At 45.3% G+C, this 18,147-nt stretch overlaps 1 protein-coding gene across 1 annotated transcript in view; it reads left to right on the top strand.

Annotated features, from left to right (window-relative positions):
- ZMPSTE24 (zinc metallopeptidase STE24) overlaps positions 1-18,147 on the top strand; it is a 413,896-nt gene that overhangs the window by 244,182 nt on the left and 151,567 nt on the right. The window contains exon 7 of the mRNA XM_069610066.1: positions 16,557-16,750. Coding sequence (XP_069466167.1) covers positions 16,557-16,750 — 194 coding nt within the window. The remainder of the gene's footprint in view (positions 1-16,556; positions 16,751-18,147) is intronic.

Below are 18,147 nucleotides of genomic sequence, written 5' to 3'. Positions count from 1 at the left end.
TTAGAGAATATTACAAAGCATAAAACAAAGAGCAATGCAAAATATAGTGAAACATGGAACTTAGATAAACATAGAGAAACATAGAGAAATATAGAGAAACATAGAGAAACACAGTCTTACGTCCCTTTAAGCAGCACTGGGGAGACCTTGGGCCCTCATAAGCTAGCTGTAAACAAGCCCCGCTCAGAGGACAATGCTGAAGGACACCGTATGAGCCAATGCCGGGCACCTGTTTCTGCACGATTCAAGTCCACAGGCGATCTCCCCCTGATCCCATGTGTGCATGGATGTTTTATAATCTCTTGCTGTCAGTCACCATGACGCATAGTTCCAGAACTTTCTCTGTGAGGCTGGTTCATGGAAAAAACCCAGCTCTCTCTGAGATGCTCCCTGCTCGCTCCTACCCCCTCCCTTGTTCCCATCTGCGCTGGCTGAGGAATGTCTTATCAGTACCTTCCCAGAGAAAAGGAAGATTAGCTTGGAGCCAGGGCTAACGTTAGTGAGGCTGAATATTCTAAGGGAAGCAGGGATGTATTAACCCCATCTGCAAGCTCTAAAAGGCATGCACTCATAGCTTAGTGTTTATAGCGCTTAAGACTGGCTATCTAAGCGCTATATAGGTGCCATGATGTTCCAAACACTCCAAAAACCTATTAGCTACATAGCTGGGGGCCCTCCCTGCCTGTACTACTGTCAGCATTTTTAGCACATACTTTGAATACACTATTGGCTTTCAGCGGCTAATGTTGTCATCTAAAGCCCTGATTGGCAAGGTTGCAATTTCGTGTATCACTACATTCCACCCCTATTCAACGTTTGTGCGACAAATGCTGACTAATACCTATCAACATAGTATTTAGTGCAGTGATAAAGACCTTGGGGCTTTGCAAGAGGTTTAAGCAAACTATCTTATAGCGGTTAGTTAGCGTGGCATGCAAGGTAAAGCACTACCTAAACAAAAATGTACACAAAGTGAACAGTGACATATACCCTTGCCAAAACCTGGCCTACACAAAAATACCTATGCCAAGTGAACATGGACATTTACTCTAGCCAAAACCTGGCCTACACAAAAATACCTAAATCAATTTTGTATAACTGATTGTCAGTTAAAAAGCAGCATGCAGTTAAAATGTCAAGGCAATCCAGTGTAGTCTAATCTATAATGCACTATTGCATTTATGTATGGTTACCAATTCTAAAACCTGGCAGCCTTTCACCCTAAGGGCCTACCCTCCCCCTGATCCCAGGGCATTCAAGCGTGACTATGGGCTGTGTGACTAGACACTTCCCCCAGGTAGGTGGAACCCAACCAGAAACCATCTAATTTCGTGAACAAGGTGAACCCATGGGCACCAGGTTGTCTAAATAAAAACAATTCTACTAATTTACATCAAAGCATGGCATGTGTTATTCATGCAATCAAAAAGCAAGCAATTCAATCCATATGTATGCTGGTAACTGTAGCTCTGCGTGCCAGTGTGTGGAGGATGGTTGCCCCCACCCAGTAAAAAGCCAACACCTGCTGATTTAACAATGTTTGCCATACAATGCATCGTGTGTATTTAGCAGTCTTGTTGACCTGCCCTATGGCAGACAAAAATGTCTTCATGTCTAAAATTCTGTTATCTTCAATTGGCTGTCAATACTTGTAGCAGTGCTGGGCATATCAATGGGCCCCACTAGGCCAGAAGTTCTATAGCAGAGCTGGCATCAGAACCCATAGTGGCTAGCTTATTGTGCACAGTTTCTATGTCACAAGCATATAAAGCTCCTGCAATTAATGAATCTAGCTCCCTAGCTACGCGCACTCTAGTGATGGGCCATAGAAATGGACTCCATTTGTAGCAGCTTGGTAGTACTAAGGAAACATTGCCTCATGATAAATCTATGTCTAAGTGTAGCACTGTAATAATGAAGGTGTGCATTACCAGTCTACAATTTACATGTTGTCTTACTACTGGAAAATCTAACAGGTTCACAGTGTCTACCTTCTGTGACTTGGAGAATACCCTTCTTCAAGTGGGATATCTACCATATACAATAATAACTTTAGCCACAAACACCATACTACTATCCGGCAGTGGCTGTTTCATCACACCATGGAAAAAATTCATTTAGTCAAGTTATAGTTCATTAAATCTTGGCGAGAACACTCGCTGCAGTTCTTGGTCAGAAAAACATCACATTAGACAAATTAAACAAATGGTATCCATTCAGTGACAAAAGATGCCTGACAATGTGCCTAGGCCAGTACACTAGCAATTCCATGTGGATACTCATTTGTAGCGCTTTTCCAAAGAATTATTCCAAATGTTTACAATCAAAAGGTGACTCTTTGCATTAGTGTGCTGGAGACAGCTGTCCCCACAAAAACATGAAACTGGTTGGTTTAACAAAAACCGTGTCACACTCTGTGTCATAAAATCAAACATCAAGTCAGTCATGGTTTCATTTACCTGCCTTAAGCTGGCTGTAAAAGTATCCAGTGTTTCAAAGATTACCATTTCAAATTATAGCTCATACACTTGGCAGCATTACTTCAATTAAGAATCTTAACCTACGCACAGGTGACTTTGATGTGCGCACCCATCTTATCTCAAAATAAATTACGCTCCTGCTTGCATAATTCTGCTGCCCCAACAGTTCATAAATCATTCTCCTGCCTACGTGCAATGTAGAATATTTTTTTTTTCAAAAAACAAAACATCTCTGGTTAAAGCCATTCAGTTGGAAGAGTAAAACCATTTGGTTTTTTCAGATTCATCTCAACAGTGCATTTAAAAACCATTTTTCAATGTGTTAGCATTCAATTGCTGTGTCACACAGCTGTATGTGGTGCCTGATGTTACAGTCCATAATTCATTGTCCATAGTCCTTTAAACAAGAAAGGGCAAAACATGTCATTTAAATGTGTAGCATCAAATACTTGATAATTAGCCAAGTCTGCACCGTGCCAGTTCAGCAAAAGTTATTACTCTGTTGGACACTATTCGCAGGTTACAGCATTGAGTGCGGTGCAGGGCACGTTAAAGTTGAAATAGCATGTCGCAGTGGCTCGCTTTCTCTGAGAATGCGTCTGACCCTTCTTTGATCAGTGTCACCCACAAACTGTATATTAACTTCCTGATATTGTAAAATGTCTTGTCGTGCTTTGCCTAGGCAAAATACAAACAGAAATGTTAGGATTTCATCAAAACTTCAATATCAGCGTTATCCACCCCTTCCCATAATACCACCCCCATCTTCAAAAGGTCTCATCAGGTAACTACACACTTTGTCATTGCTACTGCAATTATTTATCACCTTTCTGCATGTTTCTGGGGGCTTATTTACACTCAACCATACGGGGTGTAACTGCCTAATCACAAACTCATTTGTGCAATGCAATCATAGCTGGTCAATGGTACCTCAGACTGATCTGTGCTTTTACAAAGCCATATAGTAAGTACCCAGGTCGCACAATGCTTTTCTTTTTCACCAAAGCGATCACCAATGCCAGGCGCCAACTTGCTTCCAGTGTCTCATGATCTTGGTTCAGTTTGCCCTGCTGGCATCACTCCATTTTTCAAAGGTAAAGTCTTTCAGTCCAATACCGCTTGCAGTTGCACAAACAGCTGTTTATTCATCTTTCTTTTCTTAGCAGTGTCTTTTCAAGCCTCTGGTTTTTTCACTTGTCATTTTTTCAAAGGGCGTTTGCTGTTTTTGAACCACCCCTTTGAGTGCGATAGTCTAAGCCAGTTTCTTTTGTTGCTTCAACAAATCATTCATTCTTGCACTAAGCCGTGTGGCTTCTGGATCATGGCTAATGTGCAGTGTTCATGTTGTACTTCAAAGCCCCGCTCTGCATGTTGTCTCTTGCAAAACGGCTAAGCACTTTTTGTCAGTTTTGCTTCCATCTGGAATGCCATAATGTCTTTGTCAGTTACTCCATCCCCTGGCAATGTAGCTTGCAGTTTGCCAGATGTGTATTTTCTCTTCTCAAAGCGCCTAGAGGTTTCTTCTCCAGTGCACAGCGCTTTACTTCAGTTCACATCACATGGAGCATTGGAATGCAGCTTGGACAGCAATAGCGCTTTACTTCACTTCACATCACATCACATGGGAATGCGGTTTGCACAGTAATGTCTGTTGGAATGGGCAGCTGTCTTTTCTTGGCCCATTCACAGATGCATAGGTAAATGTTCAGATGTGATGTGCCCGTCTGCCATCCTGCATGAAGCCTTTGCTCCGTACCACAGTTTACTGGGCAAATTCTTTACTTTTTGAACAGCTCTCTGTTTTTGCTCCCCCTTCCTCAGGAATGCAGGCATGTTTATCTTTCGTGTGCACCTGGCAGCGCCATTAGCACGCAGCTTATCTCTTTTGCCTATAACTCTTATACTGTGGCGGCTTCACTCGTTTCAGACAATTCATCCAGATTAACTCTTTCTTGTACTGTTTCTGCTTTTGTTTGCCTTCACGCACCTCACCCAAGACAGCTTCAAGGCACAAGCTCTGCACACACAGCAAGACTCTTGTTTTTCAAAAGCGGCACTTTTCTTATCATTTTTCTACTCCATGTAATTTTGCAAAATGTCAAAGCGTCTTTTTTTTCTTGTAATGTGCGATCTTTCAAGAGAACTCACAACCCATTAAATCTTTGTGCTATCTTATCACACACAGATGTTTCATTCTGTTGTACCATTGCCAAACTATAACCACTCAGTTCAGTGCATTTAAAAAATAAAAATGCCATATTTAGTGCAGCTCCCTGCACGTTTTTTTTTCTGCAAGAACAACCCACACTCTATTGCTTGTGGGCTGTTTAATGTGTCAACAACATTTTTCCCCATGTATCACAGTCAACAGGTCACTATTTCCAAAGCATACATCACTTATAAGGCAACAGCACAAATCCATGGCATAGCATGGGATCAAAAAATACTCCAGGGGCAATTTAGAAAAATATAAATTGTTTTTCCCCCCAACCATTGCAAACTGGTTCTGCAATTTCAAATCAGTACACAAAAATCGAAAATCCAAATAACATTCACTCACTTTCCTTTTAAGTGAGTCTCTCACCCAATATAAGCATGGCACAGCCTAAAATGCAATATAACCATTTTAGTGTGTTTCCTTTAAACAGAATTTGCCACCATTAGCACATGGAATTTTACAGTTGCCAAAAGAAAGAAAACTCTTTAGGCTCTCAGCACAGATGTTACTCATTCTCCTAAGCATGGCTCATTCCCCTTCCTCATTATTCAGGAATGCCAACCCTTCAAAAGCATATATCAAAAAAGACGAACCTTCGCCTCCGAACATTACAGCCCCCACTCGCTAGCACACTGGGGCTGAGTCAATGGTTAAATCACTATTCACAATTTGCATGTCAAATTCTTGCAATTATTTTTCCTGCCCTCATGACAGAATAGAGATGAGAACTCCGTCTCATTATGCATTCCAAATTACAACTTTAAACTGGGAAACCACATGATAAAATTCTTTTTCTAATTGAGCATACATCTTTCTTAACCATTCATCGGAGTGCTTTAAACAAAGCCATTTCCCGCTCGTTTATTGCCTTGTACTCCCTGGCACCAATCCCATGCAATAAGTCAGTCACGACTGATTTACTGAAGGGAGTCTTAACCACACAAGCTATCGGCCACGGCAAACCGACACAACATTGCTGCCTTTTGAAGTCTCAGAGCTGCAGTGAGACCATCAAGGAAATGCGACAGCCTGCTCCCCACTCTACACTGTGTTCTCTCACACCATTTGTCATGTCATGGCACTGCTCTTCACAAATCCCACAAAGCTGCCACCAAATGTCTTGATATTGGGCAAAATCTTCCTCGGGGCCAGCCCTTTGAGAGCAAAAATACCCAATTCAGCCCAAAATACAGGTTCTATTGTGCTGAGCAGTGATCTCATGCAAGTGACAAATGACACCCTCAAAGTGTTAGCATATTTATTCTAAGCAGTGAATTTCATATACATTTGGGATTCAAGTTGGAGAATATTACAAAGCATAAAACAAAGAGCAATGCAAAATATAGTGAAACATGGAACTTAGATAAACATAGAGAAACATAGAGAAATATAGAGAAACATAGAGAAACACAGTCTTACGTCCCTTTAAGCAGCACTGGGGAGACCTTGGGCCCTCATAAGCTAGCTGTAAACAAGCCCCGCTCAGAGGACAATGCTGAAGGACACCGTATGAGCCAATGCCGGGCACCTGTTTCTGCACGAATCAAGTCCACAGGCGATCTCCCCCTGATCCCATGTGTGCATGGATGTTTTATAATCTCTTGCTGTCAGTCACCATGACGCATAGTTCCAGAACTTTCTCTGTGAGGCTGGTTCATGGAAAAAACCCAGCTCTCTCTGAGATGCTCCCTGCTCGCTCCTACCCCCTCCCTTGTTCCCATCTGCGCTGGCTGAGGAATGTCTTATCAGTACCTTCCCAGAGAAAAGGAAGATTAGCTTGGAGCCAGGGCTAACGTTAGTGAGGCTGAATATTCTAAGGGAAGCAGGGATGTATTAACCCCATCTGCAAGCTCTAAAAGGCATGCACTCATAGCTTAGTGTTTATAGCGCTTAAGACTGGCTATCTAAGCGCTATATAGGTGCCATGATGTTCCAAACACTCCAAAAACCTATTAGCTACATAGCTGGGGGCCCTCCCTGCCTGTACTACTGTCAGCATTTTTAGCACATACTTTGAATACACTATTGGCTTTCAGCGGCTAATGCTGTCATCTAAAGCCCTGATTGGCAAGGTTGCAATTTCGTGTATCACTACAGTAGCATCCAACCAAATAAAACCTGTTGGAGCTGTTAGCAATATTCAAAGCTCTGAAAGCCTTTCAGACACAGCTGCAGGGAAAGACTGTCCTGATCCTGACAGACGGCACCATGGCAAAGTACTATCTGAAAAAGCAAGGGGGCACTCACTCTCCAGGGCTGTCCAAACTGTCCCAGTACATTTGGAAATGGGCTCTCAAACACATGTTCCTGTTGTCACAACATGTTCCAGGGGAACTCAATCTTCTGGCAGACGTGCTCAGCAGTGATTTCCCGCTACCCATGGCTTACGAATGGCGATTACACAAATCCATCGTCTCCAACGTTTTTTGCAGAATGGGGCTTCCCAGCGATAGGCCTGTTCGCAACTCTGGAGAACACTCAATGCCAAGATTACGCCTCCAGGTACCCCCAGAACTGTTGGAAGGGGAACAGACTCTGGATCACATGGTCAGGGAAATGTGTTTACTCCCCCCCCCACCACCCCCGACTCCCCTACTCAACAAGATAGTGCACAAGATGCACCAGGAACTAGTCACCATGATATTGGTGGCACCCATGTGGGCCCGCCAACCCTCGTTTGCTCATTTGATGGAGATGTCTCTCTCTCTCTCCCCCAGTGAAACTACCTTGTCCATACAACATGTTATCTCAGGACAAGGGAGAAACACTTCACCCGTGCCCCCAAACTCTGAACTAAGCGGCCTGGCTCCTGAGGTCATAGAGTTCGGGCACCTCTAACTCCCTCAGAGATGCATGGACATACTTGGAGAGGCAAGAAACTAACACCCGATATTGCTACTCCAGTAAGTGGAAGCACTTTGTCATCTGGTGCAATTATAAGAGCATCAACCCCATTGACTGCTCTCCTACACACATTTTATTGTACCTGACTCGTTTACTAGACTCAGGCCTGTTTTTTAACTCCCTAAAGGTTCACTTAGTTGCTCTTTTAGCCTACGCTATGTCACAACAGAAGGTGTTGTGGTGGAAGATACCAGTTATTAAGGCTTTCATGGAAGGAGTAAAAAGAATTCACCCCCCCCACCCCTCCGACCTCATTTCTAACCCGGCTCCCGATTGGACCTAAATGTGGTTTTGACTAGACTTATGGGGGTCTCCTTTCGAGCCCATGCATAAAGCAAATCTTAAGGATCTTACCTATAAGACCGCCTTCTTAATAGCTATCACTCCCATAAGAAGAGTCGGTGAACTACAGACCCTCAGTTCTAGACCCCTTCGTTACAGTTCAGAGATAAAGTGGTTCTGCACACTCACCCTAGGTTTGTGCCTAAATTCATTTCAAAGTTCCATGTGAACCAGTCCATAGAACTACCAACCTTCTTCCAGAACCCATCTAACATGGCGGAAAGAAGCCTGCACACACTAGATGTACGCAGGGCAGTCATGCTTTACCTGGAAAGAACTCAACCACTAAGAAAGACAAACTAGTTTTTCGTTTCAGTGGCAGCAGGTAGAGAAGGAGACACTGTCTCCAAATCTACTATCTCAAGGTGGATTGTCAAATGCATCACACTCTGCTACACTCTTGCTAAGAGAGAATTGCCCTTCAAGCCTAGAACACACTCTACTCGAGGCACAGGGGCTTCCATAGCATTCATTGCAAATATTCCCCTAGAGTCCATTTGCAGAGCGGCAACCTGGAGTTCTGTACACACCTTTACAAAACACTATTGCCTAGACACTCACTCTAGGTCTGATTCTCAGGTGGGACAAGCAGTACTAAGACATCTTTTCAGTACTGTTCCTTCTCACAACCCACCTCCAACTCCGGGTACTGCTTGCTAGTCTATGCACAGCATGTGATTCTAAGCATATTAACAAGCATCAGCAGACATGCATTACTTACCGTAAAAGCATTTCTGATGATTGTATCTGCTTAGATTCACATGCGCCGCCAACCTTTCCTCCCCGCGTAGATGGAAGGAACATAGTAGTCTACTGCTTTTTCTCTACTTGCGATAGTCATAAGGCTCCCTCACGGCAGAAAAAATACAATCGGAGGGACCTCGACGCGTGAGGGATTTTGGGTACACTACACGTCGCGTTAGGGATAGTTTTACAGGCACGCCCATGTCGACTTCCCCTTTCGATGCTCGAAAGCCAAGATGCAATACTCCGCTGTTACCACTGGATGTCTGACTATGATATGATATGGCATTTGTAACGTGCCTATACACAAGTGTTTCAAGGCGCGACGAGGCGGGGGGGGGGACAAGGGGAGACAGACAACGATCCTACTAGGCCAGTTGTCATTCAGATCGTGCAAGGGTAGAGGGGAAGGGAAAAGTGCAAGGGTGAAAGGGAGAGGGCAAAGTGCAATACAGGGTTAGTTGAATAATAAGATAAATACTAAAGGCCAGCTGGTGGCAAGTGCAGACAAGTGCTCGGAAGGGGGGCTGTAGGGATGCAGAGAACAGTCCCGCAGTGCAGGGGTTGCCAGGGAGGCAGAGCAGGGGAGAGTGGCTGGGCCAAGGACCGAGATCGGTGAGTGGCCCAGTTGTGGATTCAGTGCAGTTTCAGTAATTTTAGCAGGGGAGAGGGTGAGAGAAAGCGGAGGCAAAGAGGAAGGTTTTGAGGTGCTTCTGGAACCGGAGATGGTTCTCAAGTTTCAGGGAGGCAGGAAGGCTGTTCCAGAGGGAGGCCCCTGCTTCGGAGAGAGCTACCCCCAACTCGTTGCTTGGAGAAGCGGCTGACCCGAGGGAGTTGCAGGCAGATGAGCGAAGAGCTCGAGAAGGAAGATATTTAGGAAGAGAGAGTTGAAGGTATTTTGGCCCAAGGCCACAGAAGGCCTTGTGGACAATGCAGAGGGTTTTGAACTTAATCCTCGCAGCCACTGGGAGCCAGTGAAGCGATTGCAGTCCTGGAGAGATACGGTCTCTGGGCTTGAGGCCAAGGACAAGTCTCGCAGTCCTGTTCTGGATGGGTTGCAAAGGGCGGAGAGTAGAGGCAGGAAGATTTAGATAGAGGCTGTTACAGTAGTCCAGCTTCGAGAGAACCAGGGCTCTGGAGACAGTGAGCTTCTGGGGGAAGGAGAGGAAAGGAAGAATGCCTCAGAGGAGGTGTAGCTGGTAGTATGACTTCTTGGAGACATCAGAGATGTGAGGAGAGAAAGAGAGTGTGGAGTCGAAGATGACCCCAAGGTTTTTTGCTTTGCAGGGAGGAGCAGGAAGAGGGCCAACAGAGGTCGGCCAGAGAGCTGCAGGGAAGGCGGGAGTGGGTGTGCCGATGAGTAGAATCTTACTGGCATTAAGGCAGAGGTCATTTGCGGCACACCATTCCTGGATAGCAGAAAGACAGTCAGAGATGAGGGAAGGAGAAGAGGAGGCCGAGAGTAGCCTGAAAATGAGCTGGGTATCATCCGCATAGCACTGAAAGTTGGGGCAGAGAGCGGCGATGCGGTGGGCAAGAAGTGCCAGATACTGGTTGAACAGCCAGGGAGAGAGGTTAGATCCCTGGGGGGACACCACAGGTAGAGAAAAAGATGTAAGAGAGGAACGACCCCACTTGGACCTGGGAGTGTCAATCAGAGAGGAAAGAGGTCAGCCACGCCAGAGCCTGACCTGTGATACCCAGGTTATCACGGTGTCATGATCTCTGCTTCCAAAAGGTCAGGGTTTTCCCAACTCCCTTGGAAGCAGATCCATAACCCAGGTTCCGAGTGCCAACCAGTCCCAATTGGGACCTTTTGGACCCAGTCCTGGCGCCAGTGGCACCAGGCTCATAAACATGCCCAGTCCCAGCGCTGGAAGCGCCGGGCTCATAATGCTTGGGTGGACTTACCTGCAGCAGACCATGCTGCTTACTTGCCTGCCAGTTGAGCCTCTGATCCTCTTCTGTTTGGAACTACTTTTCCTGTTGGGTGGGGCAGGAGCCACTCCCTAGGTTCAGAACACTGGAACTCTTCTGGAAAGCAGGAACTCTTTTCTTACCTAGGCGTGGCTGTGGAAGGAGACACCTAAGCACTACAGAAGGCTATTTAAACCACACCCGATGGATGAATCTTGCTTTGCGTTATTCTGCATCCTCTGCAGCAGAAAGCTCATCGTGTCTTCTGCATCTGATCCTGGGCCTAAGGAAAAAGGCTTACCATCCTGAATCCAGTCTTCAGCAACACCTATAAAGACAAGAAAGAACAGGTTAGCATTACGGGCTTCAGTGACAGCGCTTCACTTACCTGGTCCATCGGCTGTCACCAACGCCTCGCGCTGCATTCCGGCATCTGAAAGACAAAGGCTTACCTACTCTTCGTGCGCTCCGGAGGTCTTCGCACTGCATTCCGGCATCTGAAGGACAAAAGCTTACCAACTCTTCGCACGCTCCGGAGGCCTTCGGCGCTGCATCCCGCATCTGGAAGACAAAACAAGGTGCGTTTAAAGACATTGGGGAACTTTAATACTCACGTGCCATTACTCCTTTCCACATCTAACCCAGTGGGTATTCCGGCACCCTGCAGCCGCTCCGAACTTTTACCTGCAAAATAAAAAGACAGTTAGAGCGCATCGTGAAGCAGGCAACAAGCGCTTACTTACGTGCTTCCAGGCGCTTCTATTCATCACACGGGCTCCATCTTCAACTCACTTCAGCCCTTCATCCGCCATCGCCGGAACCCTGCAAAACAAGAGACATCATTACTAAAGACTTTTAAAGACATTAGAATTACTCGAAACTTACCGTTCGTGCAGTAAACGACGGACAGCAGTCCTCTGAAGTCAAGAGGCCTGCTCCCCTTATCCAGTGAAGAAACTGGTTCCAGCACCCTGCCCCGAGGCAGATGGAGAGCACGGCGTTCACTTACCTAAGGTGAGAGCGTTAACCTTTGGGGTTCTACAGGAGAAGAGAAAGGGAAGAAGAGAGTCATTCAATAACCCAGTTCATTAACCCCATATTTTCTATCTGCAGACATCTTACCCTTCGAGTCAGACATACAGTGCACAGAGGTCCAGCCCAAAGAACCAGCCGTGTGTTACACATCACCTTTGAAGATACGGTATACGCCCAGTCAAGACCGGCGCCTCTACGGGAATCAGGTGAGCGTTACACACGGAGACGTTTGAGCAGGATGGTATGGTTGACAGTATCAAAGGCAGAAGAGAGATCGAGCAAGATGAGAACACATGGTGTGTTAGAGTCAAGGTTCGAGAGCAGGTCCTCACAGATGTTCAGGAGAGCAGTTTCCATGCTTCTGGCAGCTCTGAAGCCCGACTGATGGTCATGAAGACTACCAACAGATTCGGCATGGAGATTAAGCTGGGAGATGGCCAATTTCTCCAGTAGCTTGCCCAGGAAGGGAGTGACAGAGATTGGGCGATAGTTAGCCAGGCAGGAAGGGTCGTAAGAGGGTTTTTTAAGAAGGGGATGCACCAGACAGTGCTTGAGGGGGGATGGGAAGACTCCAGAGGCGAAGGAGTGATTGAAGAAGTCAGCAAGGGCAGGAGCCAGGGAGTCGATGTGGGAGACTATATGCACAGCATGTGAATCTAAGCAGATACAATCATCAGAAATGCTTTTACATAATATTTACTGAAGGAAGGTAGATAAATACTTAGAAAACTTAACCAACACACATGGGAATTCTTAATAACACTTTTCAAAGGCCATTGCTTCAATGATAGTAGTTTGCGGTACAATTGTTAGTTTGAACTAATGACAGTTCTACCGTATTATCGGTAATACCGTGCCCTCGCATTAAGACAAAGATGTACAGGAATTGTTAGCAAAACCACATAAGATAAAGTCTTTTAGGAAGGAAAAAGGTGAATCTTTTCTAACATTTTAAAAGTCCAGTCCTAACTATACGAAAAAGTTAGTCTAGGAGTGGATTCAAAGTCTTAGGAAGCAGCAGAACAGCTAAAGTTCCTCAGGATACTTTTGGTCTCTAGTAAAAGTTACTTGGATAAATAACGCAACAAGGCACACCCTGCAAAAGGACTCTCTAAAGGGGCACCCGCCGGCTGCTTGGATCAGAGGTAGAGTGGACACCTCTTGACACACTCAAGTCACTCTGGAGCGACTTCTCAGATCAAGGTAAGCAATACCTTTTACCCCACAGTACTGTAGGTTAGATCAAAATGCTTGTAGCTGCATTCTCCTCTGTGCAGCAGCGACCGACCCAGTCTCCTGATTCCTCGGTCTGGTGACGAAAGGAAGGACTCTGAATGGGATGTCTTCAGCAGCAGTCTCGAGCGAGGACCCTCGAGTGAGGACCCTTGGCACGGTTTGCCAGTCTGTGGTTTTGGCACCTTTTTCTCAGCACTAACAAGGGACAGTATTCGCCCGGTTCATCATCTTCGATTCCCGAGTCCTGCACTCGGGTGGGGGGACTTGAATGAGTCGGATCGTGTCACTGGAGGTTCACCTCGAGCTCAGCAAAGACTTGGACGGATTCGGCCTCTGGAAAACATTGCACTGCAAATGGGTAGGAGGTCTCCTGGTATTCGTGGTCTGCAGCTCTGGAAAGGCACTGCACCAAGGGAGATGGCTCAAATTGTAGTTCGCCTCAGGTCTGGTTGGTCCTGCCACCGAAAGGGAAGGCGTCCTCCGCAGAGTTCCTCTGTCGAGTAAAAAACGGGGTTAGGACAGCAGTGGTTGCTTCACGTTTATGTAAAGGGTTTGCAGGCGTTTCTGGTCGTCTTCAGCTTCGTTACTTCAGTTTCCAGTGGTCAACTTGCCTTTCACCTCAGAAACCTCACCTTTTTATTCAGTTTCACTACAAACTCTGCAAACTCTCTTAGCATTTTACAAAAAGGGGCGGGTGGCTGTCCAATCTGCCAGCCAGCCCCCCAGTTGGAACTGGTTTCATTCAGGCAGACAAAGGGCAGGGGAGTGATTAACTCCTCTCCACTTCCTGCCTGCCCAGGCACACTGGAGCCTAGGTGGGGACACCCAAGCGCACACACACCTCCCCCTCTCAGAATGGTAGAAGGCGGGCTAACAAAGAAAAACCACGATAGAATTGTGGAAAAAATAAAGGAGCCACCATGTTAGAACATAGGTGACCCTTTTGCGAATATAGTCTGCAGTAAAAGAAATAGCACAATAGTTGGTAGAACACGTCCACTGCCACCAGCCATAACTATAGGGTTGTCTGTTATTAAAAGTCGAAGGAGCAGATAGGAGGGGGATACTAGGTATCCCCTTAGCACTCCAAGTAAAGTGGTGTCTACTAACCTCTCGTAGTATAACGTTTTAGGATCCTTTCTAACTGTAGTTAGTAAGCATAAAGGAAGAATCTCGAAGGAGAACCCAAAGGGTTCCCTACAACACTGCCCATAAGGAGCTGTGTGCTGCAAAAGTAAACACAGCTGCCTTTAAAGAGATCTGGAGGAAAGCAGACTCATAGTAAAGGTAAAACACAGAAAAGAGTTCTGAAAGTTAAAACACATAAGAATGAAGGAGGGGAAAAAGGCTCCCCTCCTTCAGGATAGAAGGGAACATTTCCAGAAGTCCAGCAACAAGTGCTGGGGGCCTCACTAGGGGAGGGGATTAAGCACACCAATGATCTCCCCAACAGACCCCATTGGAAAGAAACTAATTTGGCTTAATTTATGGAGCAGGAGCATTCTTCTATGTGAACACACCTGCCATTGCATAAGGGACTCCACACCATTTGCCATTGTTAATCTAGATAGTGCTACCACCTGTTTAACATGGCTTTGTCATCCCAAAGTCTGGTCTGAGTTGGTACTGTGACACTACGTCGGTGCACCTGGGCACTCCCTTTCTGTCCCATCACACCCCCTCCCTCCCCATCAACATGCAGTGTTTCTCATGTTGGTGAGGGCACGTGACACACAAGGGCGTCGTGTTTGCACCTACATACAGAAATGTCACGCTTCGCACAGCACACCCACTAGACCAGCAAAATGACAAGTGATGGCGCAGGGGGAACGAGAGAGTGGTGGCTTAGGGTGGCAGTCGTGAAGCGCAAGGGCCCTTCAAAATAACAAAGTAGAGGGGGACAGAGTGATCTTGCAGAGGGCGCTCTTCAGCAGGCAGTCTTCTGCAATGTTGCTCTTTTAAATGCATCATTTGAGCATTGATTGGTGTCCTAGTGTGTTGATGGCCAACATTCCCCTTCAGTTTAGTGTCCCCTGCGACTCACCAGTCTTTCTTCAGCATGCTTACCAGCCCCCAACAATGGGGCCACATGACCACAATGGAGAAACTGTGTCCCCTATCTTGAATCCCTCTGTAGTGTGCTTAGGGATGCTGCTGTATAAGATATGTAGGGACTGGAGGTTTAGCGCAGGGTCCCCTTGAGTGAGATGCCTGCCTAGTGGCCACGCTGCAGCAGTGCACAGCCCACCTGGCGGAGAATTGCCTGAAGCACTGTGAAAGCCCTCTGCTGCCTGACTGGCTCTGCTTCTTCTAATGCACTTTGAAAGCTACAGGTAATGGCATTGGCCTTTCTTCTGTCAGGTTATAAAGACATTTTTGACTGGGTGGGGTCCAGATTTAAGACCTAAATAGTTTGACCATTATCGATAATTAGCTTTGATTGGAGTATGTTGGCTATTTGTAGGCCTATGCATAGCTTTCCATATACAGCCAAGATGCTAAAAAGGACAGCTCTAAAATGGATAAATGTTGTCAAATGCAGCAACATTTTAGATCCATACCAGCACGTGTTTCCAACATGAAAGAGAAACTACCTAGTTTTTGGTAATTTGAGAAATGTTTAGGAATGAACTTAATCAAACAACCCTTCTTGCCTGACCTCTTCGAAACATTGCATATGGTAGGGGGTCTTCCAGAATTTTGCAGCTTGCCCCAAATTGGGATAGAAAACGGGCTTTTCCTAGTTAAGGACCTTCCTGTCGCAGATATTCACTTATCACTGTTCCGTCCTTTTACATCTTTACCTTATTCCTCCTGCCACAGGAGTTGTTACTTTTGTCCCACTTTCTAACTTCTTTTGGAGAACTAGCTTCTGGTTATTGTCATCTTTACTACATAAATGCCAACCGATTAACACCAATATTTCTGCCTTCATTCCATTAATGTTTGGATGCACTTTTTATGTTCAAGCTCAATCTCTCTAAAATTCTTCTCACTGGCTCTGATCAGATGTCCTTGAGTTATGCATTTTAATGACAAATTTTTTGCTGTATGACAAAAAAAAACAATATGGATGTTGGTTGAGCTAAATCTATTTGAATCCTCTGAAAATAGCTGTCACTATAGTTCTCTACCATCTGCAGATGCTGCAGAGACATGATTTCGCTTGGTCTTCCTTTGGCAAGTAATGCTGGAATGTTTCAATCAGCATTTTCCACTTCGACTTCCTAAGGTGACATTTGCCTGCAATTCAACCTTTCTCACAATGTCAGTGTTTCATGCGTATTAAAAACACCCCATTGGCTCCCTGTGGCAGAACAAGCTGAAATTAAAAATATTTGTATTGCACATCAATAAGAGCATATTTTTCTTAATAAGTCCCACAGAGCCTGATCTAGGAAGTGCTTTTTCCACATCCTGGAAATTATACCATCTGAGCTACTGAGGACCGAACCTTATTCAGGAGAACAAATGTGAAAACCTGTTTATATGTATACTAATGCCTATATTCCTGATATTATGATGGTCTATTCTTCAGCACCAATAGCCCACTCTGGCCATATTGCACACAGATCATTGTAACATTTAAGCAAATTAATTGTTTGTTTGTAGTCCTACTCAATCATCCAGTATCGGGTGATTATTTGATGGCTCTAAATAGGATTTCTTTTTTTCCATAGGTTCGAAGCGTTCCTCCCATAGCAATGCATACTTTTATGGATTCTTCAAGAATAAAAGGATTGTTTTGTTTGATACTCTCTTGGAAGGCTATTCTCCACTAAATAAGGAGGAGGGAGAAGAGGCTGTTGTCGAAACATCTGTTCCAGAAACTGGAGATGCTTCTGAAAATGAAGAAATGAAGCCCAAAGTAAAAGTGAGATTTTTGGTTTAGTTTGATGTTGATTCCAAATAAATGTCTTGAGGTTCTCCCCTTGGTGGTGTGTTGTTGTTACAGTGTTTACCTAAGACTGAGCAGTACAAAACAACTGTTAAATGGAAAACATTGTGTAGTTGCAGGTGGGGATTCCTTTGAAATGGTGCAGGACACATCTTCAGTGAAAGGAGGTGGCACAGTACTTTGGGCAAAACATGGGTATAGGAGCCAAGGGGCCAAGGGGAAAATAGAATGTTGGAGTAGATTTTTCATTTAATTCTCTGCACTCATGAGTCCTCCAGCACTTTTTACTGGACTCTTTCACCAGTACTCCCTAGTGAGTGGGATCCATTTTACACACTCGCTCATTCTTTTCCTCTACCTTTGGGAACACTTTTTGAACCATCTTTTTGGAGTTATGCTTTCCCCCAACATTTAGGGCATCTACAATTTACTGTTGCAGCGCACAGCACTTTTCTGTGCAGTGTTGCTGGGAGCTCCTTGAGCTGTCCTTTTTCTTTTCCTTGCAAGAATAGACGTTACCAAGGACAGGGACACTTTATTATTCTACCTGACTTATTTTGCGGGATAAGCACACACCACCTTATGTCGAGTTCTGAGGGGACACACTGTATCCCTTTCTCCAGCATGGGGTCTGGCATGGATTCACATGCTCATGAATATTCCCCAACGTCAGGCTGGGAATCCTCGGTAAAAGAAAAAAAATCTGTTTCATTTCTGAGCTGTCTTGCTCCTAACAACCAATCACTGAGCTCTGGGTCATACTACCCCCAGCCAATGACTGCCCTTCGCCTAAGCCCCTCCTCTGGCAGCCATCTTCAGATTTTTACCGCACGTTCAAGTCTTGGGAGTTCTCGTGCTTAGCTCTGTGGCTTTTACTGCCTTTTTCGCATTTTTTGAAGTTTTACTTTTGTATTTTTTTTTTTTTTAACTTTTTTTTTTTTGGGTCAATCGAGCCTGTGTGCTCCGTCGATCAACTTTCTGAATAATGGGGATCAGTTTTTCCGCTTATTCAGTGCCCCGCAAGGGCATATTTTGTCAATCTACGTGGTGGCTTCCAGAAGATTCTTCAGGCCTACACCACGTGGACCATGTCGGACGAGAAGGATTCCCCCTCTCTTTTCAAGATCTGCACCGACTGCGGTTTGCAGAATATTTTTATGGGCGACTGTTAGGGAGAATTCTCAGAAATGTGCTAATTCCTCTCTACCTTAGAGACCCCCAGCAACTCTGCTGGATTTTGAGGACTTGAATTTTTAACCTGGAGAGAGTGAAACCCCTTTTCCCACTCTCTCATGTATTTTAATGTGATTTTGGCGACTGTGTTTCTTTTGGTTGTGTAGTCTGACAAACTCCATCATCTTTTTACATTGTGT

This window comes from Ambystoma mexicanum, chromosome 8, assembly GCF_040938575.1.
Source record: "Ambystoma mexicanum isolate Mex_15411 chromosome 8, UKY_AmexF1_1, whole genome shotgun sequence".
In the NCBI taxonomy this organism is placed as follows: Eukaryota; Metazoa; Chordata; class Amphibia; order Caudata; family Ambystomatidae; genus Ambystoma; species Ambystoma mexicanum.
The sequence above is the reverse complement of the archived record's forward strand: the minus strand, read 5'-3'. Positions and strand labels throughout refer to the sequence as shown.